The sequence below is a fragment of the Microchirus variegatus genome (assembly GCF_963457635.1).
Source record: "Microchirus variegatus genome assembly, chromosome: 3".
Taxonomy (NCBI): domain Eukaryota; kingdom Metazoa; phylum Chordata; class Actinopteri; order Pleuronectiformes; family Soleidae; genus Microchirus; species Microchirus variegatus.
The window spans coordinates 11,032,851-11,038,939 of NC_139804.1; the positions used below are offsets into that span (position 1 = coordinate 11,032,851).

The 6,089-nt window shown below is 40.4% G+C and overlaps 1 protein-coding gene across 1 annotated transcript; it reads left to right on the forward strand.

Annotated features, from left to right (window-relative positions):
- The first annotated feature begins 641 nt into the window (after positions 1-641).
- On the forward strand, positions 642-5,667 carry anapc7 (anaphase promoting complex subunit 7). Its single transcript, XM_083887125.1, has 11 exons — positions 642-803; positions 1,663-1,849; positions 2,299-2,418; positions 2,603-2,714; positions 2,841-2,994; positions 3,092-3,234; positions 3,386-3,503; positions 3,633-3,829; positions 3,908-4,132; positions 4,320-4,470; positions 4,579-5,667. Exons 1-11 carry the CDS (start codon positions 703-705, stop codon positions 4,766-4,768), a joined length of 1,698 nt encoding a protein of 565 aa, XP_083743251.1. The 5' UTR covers positions 642-702; the 3' UTR covers positions 4,769-5,667.
- The last annotated feature ends 422 nt before the right edge of the window (positions 5,668-6,089 follow it).

Sequence of the window (6,089 nt, forward strand, 5' to 3'; positions counted from 1 at the left end):
TCATAAAACAATTTTTGATACTTCAGTACACCAAATGTCATATACTTGCATAGGCTTTTTCTGAAATGACATTGTAAAAGGTAACTTCAACTTCCACCAAGTCATTTTCTGGTAAGATACCTCTACTTATACCCAATTGTCCCGTTTAGGTACTTTAAACAAGACTTTTTATTTAAATTAAGATTAAGAACCATATCTACAGTATATGTTACATTTCCTTAAAAAGAAAACACTGAGCGCAAATACATTATATTATATTATATTATATTATATTATAATTCTCAACGTTGAAAATATAGCTGCAGCTTAAAAACAGTGATGCGTTCATGACTTCCAGGATATGTTAGGATCTAAAGTACTCTAAAGTACTCTACTATGATGCAAAATGTATATATTTTTTTTAACTTATCTGGTGAGTTTAATTTGTATTTACTGTTTATAGAATAACAATGAATCAAATTGAATACTGACGGTGTCTGCGAAAATCCCAGTTTCCCTAATGACGTCGTTTTTACGGGCGTCGCAGTTGAAAATAAGAACTTTTGAAGTGCACGTGAAGGCAGCAATTTGCGGAAGGAAGGAATGAAGGCCGATGGGCGCCATATTTAATACACCAGAAGCTAACTAGCATTATCAGTTTACAAGCCCAAACTTTGAGCCAGAGACAGAAATCTATAAACCAAGGCCTCGACTTGACCGAAAATGAATGTCATCGATCACGTACGGGACATGGCTGCTGCCGGCCTGCACTCTAATGTTCGGATACTGAGCAGTTTGCTGCTGACAATGAGTAACAACAATCCGTAAGTAACGTCAGAGCGGAGTCCGTCTATTTCCTGGAGAGAACGTTCATTTGCCAGTATGTTGTTGTTGTCATTTCTTCACAGTAGCTACTTGGTCAACAGCAACTATTGCCGGCAAATATGTGATAGTAAAGCAGAATAGATTCGTGCGATGTGATAGTATGCACAGTCGCGTTAATGAGATACGTTTAATGATATAGCGAGCGCAGTGTACGTTCTATCCAAGAACTAGTCTCATGTAGTCTCCCGTAGCAGCAGCTAGCTTAAATGAAGTGGGAATTCAAACAGTGTTGTGTCAATGATTGGACTTAAGTTGCAGCATAACGGTTACGCTGCAGTGCTTTTGTTCGTGCGGAGCCCTCAGTTTATGTACAAACAGCCCGTTCTGGACACTCTTTGTCTTTGTTGTTATCGTTAAATCAGCGTGTATTCAACATGACGCTAGTTCTTCACTGCTTTTCTGTTTCTGTTATCCGTGACACAACCAACATACCATGCAAACACCCACCTCTTCAGAGCTGCTTTTAACGTCTGATTAATGATGTATGTACTTCAGTGTTGTCACTGAAGGATTTGTTTGAGTCTGGATTGTCAGATTTCTTCCTGTTAAAAGGGAGGTTGAGTGCTTGCTCATTGTGTGAATTATTGGCTTTCTCTGCTCTCTATAACGTTGTCTATGTACAGTGCTTTGAGATAATGTATGTTGTGATTTGGCAATATACAAATGAAATTAAATTGACCACTGAAGGACTCATTTTTAATTGAACACCTTCAAAGTATTAGAAGTACTACTACCCATTCTAATGTTGTGCATGCTTTGATGTTGATAACTTATTTAGATGTATCCTTTTGATTACAGGGAGCTGTTCTCCCCGGCTCAGAAGTATCAGTTGTTGGTTTACCATGCTGATGCCATCTTCCATGATAAAGAGTATCGTAATGCTGCATGTAAATACAGCATGGCACTGCAACAGAAGAAGGTGCTCAGCAAAACATCCAAAGTTCGCACTTCTACTGGTGGTGCAGCATCTAACCTACAGGCACAGGTGTGTTTTGCATTCTTCCCATAGAATGCAAGGTGACACAGTGATTGCGTGCAGAAATATTTTGTTTAACCCCTTGAAGAAACTTAAAATCTCCACAGGGTTGGACTGTTTTACTTGAGTTTTTTCTCTGGTCAACCACACAATGAATACAACTGGAGAATCACTGCAGTCCAGTCAGGCCCGAAAGCATCTGTATTATGTACACAACAGTAAAAACAGTCATCTGTGTTGTTGTTGCACCTAATCTTTGTACAAGTGCTGTACAAATAAGACATTTGATCAGATTTACTTAAACCCATTAAAATGAAGATGTACAAAGTGGTGAAATAGATGTGTTTTTGTTTTCTTTAGTGTAACACACTAGTGACACCTTGATACCTTACACACCCATTTATGGAAAAAAAATATGATTTTTCTAGCATGAATGACCTTTTAATGTTGTCTTTCAGAATTTGCCGTCCGAAATTGAGGTCAAGTACAAGATAGCCGAATGCTACACCATCTTGAAACTGGACAAAGATGCCATTGCAGTGCTTGATGGGATTCCATCCAGACAGAGGACTCCAAAGGTGAACTGTTGTAAACAATAATAATGTATTTAATTTAAAAATCACTTTACATTGTGTGCATATGTGATTCGTGAATTGAACGTAGACCAATCATCATGTGTTGTCAACAAAAATAATACTTTTTAATTTTAGGTTTGGTCGAGTGGATTAATATAATAAATTTAATAGTTCTTTCTCGTCTCAGATCAACATGATGTTAGCAAACCTGTACAGGAAAGCTGGTCAGGAGCGTTCTGCTGTGACGAGCTACAAAGAGGTTCTCAGACAGTGTCCCCTCGCCCTGGACGGCATCATCGGTATCTGGTCACAGAGGCAGCTTCATGTTACAAATGATCTGCTGTTTGTTAACAAATCATACTTCTGCTGTGTTTGTTTGAGGAGCTCAAACTTTAATTCAACTTCTACCCCCACCCCCCGGCCAGGTCTTCTCTCGCTGTCAGTCAAAGGAGCTGAAGTGGCATCCATGACTATGGATGTGATCCAGAGCATGCCTAACCTGGACTGGCTCTCTGTCTGGATCAAAGCGTATGCCTTCATACATGCAGGAGACAATCAAAGAGCCATTAACACTATTTGGTGAGCCAAGAACTAGTTTTTCAGTCCTAATTAGTCGTACTTTACTACACTGAGTGAACAACTATAGAGGACAGAGTCAACTTCCTCCTTGTTTCAGCTCCCTGGAGAAGAAGTCCCTGCTGCGGGACAACGTGGACCTCCTGGTGAGCCTGGCAGATGTCTACTTCAGAGCAGGAGACACTAAAAATGCCATCCTCAAATTTGAGCAAGCCCAAATGCTGGACCCGTACCTCATCAAAGGTGGATGAGAGATTATTTATTTAATGATCTAGTTTTTAACACACGGTTGCGATGTCATTATCAGGAAATCCTTAATTTATCTACACAAAACGGTGTGTGTATTCTTCCTGTTGTTCAGGGAACACTAATAAACATCTGTTTGCACCGACAGGAATGGATGTTTATGGCTACCTGATGGCACGTGAGGGACACCTGGAGGATGTGGAGGTGTTGGGAGGGAGATTATTTAATATTTCAGACCAGCATGCTGAACCTTGGGTGATCTCTGGGTCAGTCTTAACACTGCCATGTGAAATATTGTAACCACTGTCAGACTTGATTTAATATATTCATCTCTTACATTTATCCACTTCAGTTTTTTTTTGTAATTTGTTGAATTTCTTTTTGTGCTTGTTCAGTTGTCACAGTTTTTATAGCAAGCGTTACTCCAGAGCTCTTTACCTGGGAGCCAAGGCCATCCAGCTGAACAGCAACAGTGTGCAGGCTCTCCTCCTGAAGGGGGCAGCACTGAGAAACATGGGTCGTGTGCAAGAAGCTATTATACATTTCAGAGAGGCCATGCGTTTAGCACCATGCCGACTCGACTGCTATGAAGGCAAGTTTGCCTTTACTTAATATGCATCTATGCACTTATTTCTCTTTCACCCGCATTTACTGACCCAATATTTTGCAGGTCTGATTGACTGTTACTTGGCATCTAATGGGATTCGAGAGGCTATGGGGATGGCGAATAACATCTATAAGACTCTGGGGGCCAATGCACAGACTCTGACCATCCTTGCAACAGTGTGTCTGGAAGATCCAGTGACTCAGGAGAAAGCCAAGTCCCTGCTGGACAAAGCACTGGCCCAGAGACCTGACTACACCAAAGCTGTGGTCAAAAAGGCTGAACTGCTGAGTGCGTACGAACATCACACTCAGTGCGCCACTTTGTCGCCACATAGTTTTCTGTCCCGTTTGTGATTTACAGACTCTAGAGCTATGTGGAAATGAGGCATTAATCTGCCGTCTTTCAGTTTTAACCAGAATGTTTAGCTAAATTTAGTTTCTTTTGTATTTATGATGTTGTATTTTTATGTGTGTAGGTCGGGAACAGAAATATGAAGAAGGGATCACTCTCCTTCGCAATGCCTTGGCCAATCAGAGTGACTGTGTCCTGCACCGAATGCTGGGAGATTTTCTGGTGGCTGTCAATGATTACCAAGAGGCCATGGATCAGTACAGCATAGCCTTAAGGTAACCAACCGGTCAGGAGAAAATGTTGTTAAAAGAATGTTTTATCCACTTCATAATGAGGACACAAACTGACGTAAATCACTGTTTTTTTTTTATCGCTTTCTTAAGTCTGGATCCCAACGACCAGAAGTCTTTAGAAGGAATGCAGAAGATGGAGAAAGAGGAGAGTCCCACAGACGCCACAGTGGAGCTGGACGGTGATGACATGGAGGGCAGTGGAGAGGACGGAGACCTGGAGGGCAGTGACAGCGAAGCGGCTCAGTGGGCCGACCAGGAACAGTGGTTTGGGATGCAGTGACCCCGGCTCACTGAGTGACGTTTGGTCAGTCCTGCCTCTCAAATCGTCGCAGCCGTCACTCTTCACTCCACACACACCGATCTCTAACACCGAGTGATTGACGTCCTGATTAAGAGACTGTGCAGCTCTGACTGACGTTCAAGTTTGCGGTGCAGCGACAGGAAGGACTTGATGTTTTCATGGAACTCCAGCCATTTTTGAACTTCATGTTGATTTGCCATCACTATTAAGCCTTTGTACTGCTGCAGCAGGAAGTGCTACAGCACCAGCAGACTCGACTCACTCTGGAGCATTAAAAACTACTTGGGGAATATTCATCCAATACTGGATAATTATAATCAGATAAAGTGAAATCCAGTACAATCTGAAAATTGGAATGTTGAAACTGTGGCACTGACATTATTGGTAGAAATTCAAAGTGGTGTTGATCCTCCTATGAGCCTGGGTTCTGCATCACATGGAGATTGTTTCTAGACAAGAGGAGAGTCTGGAAATGTAGATGGTGACAATTTCTGTGTATGGAAATTAAGATTAGGCCAAAATTGGCTGGAGTTATCCACAGCATGTGCTACAGAAGTGACTGGCTCTTTTTATTCTGGAGCCTGACAGCCTGTGAATATGTTGGGACTTTTGTTCATTTGACAGGAAAACGAGGTCTGTGATGGTGAATCTCTAACATTCTCCAGTTGCTCTCTCTTCATTTTTTGTCCCATTTCAAACTGTTTTGTGTCATTTACTGTACATGTTTATTTTCATGTTTCTTCTGTATCAAAATAACTCATTAATTGACTCACTCATAGGTTGGGAAGTGTTACTTACTATTTCAAGTCTGTTTATAGTATTTTGTATATATTTTTTAAAATGTATGATAAAATTAATAAACACTCGGTTGACATTGATGTCCCCTTAGCCACTTTTAGTGCTTTTTAATGTGGATTATCTCATCAGCCAAAAACACTGCTGTTGTCATAGATGGACAAGTCCAGAGAGTAAATGTCCATAAAATAACTGTTCGGCTCAAAGAAGAAGCAGTAATTCTCAAAACTGAAATGATGTACAATAATTAACAATACAAAAAGAAGGGTCCTCCAATTGAGGGCCCCTAATACATTCTTCATAAAGAATTTGTAAACAAGGTACTGTAAATAGTGAAACTTGAGAGAATATAGTGACTCTTGGCTTCAAATTAAACAGCAGAATCTGGGCTACAATGCTGTATTAAACAATTGAATATACATAATATAATAAACTATTTATATAAATGTGACAAACACAGCTCAAATAACTAAATTACGTATTACATTTCAAACTTAGTACGGAA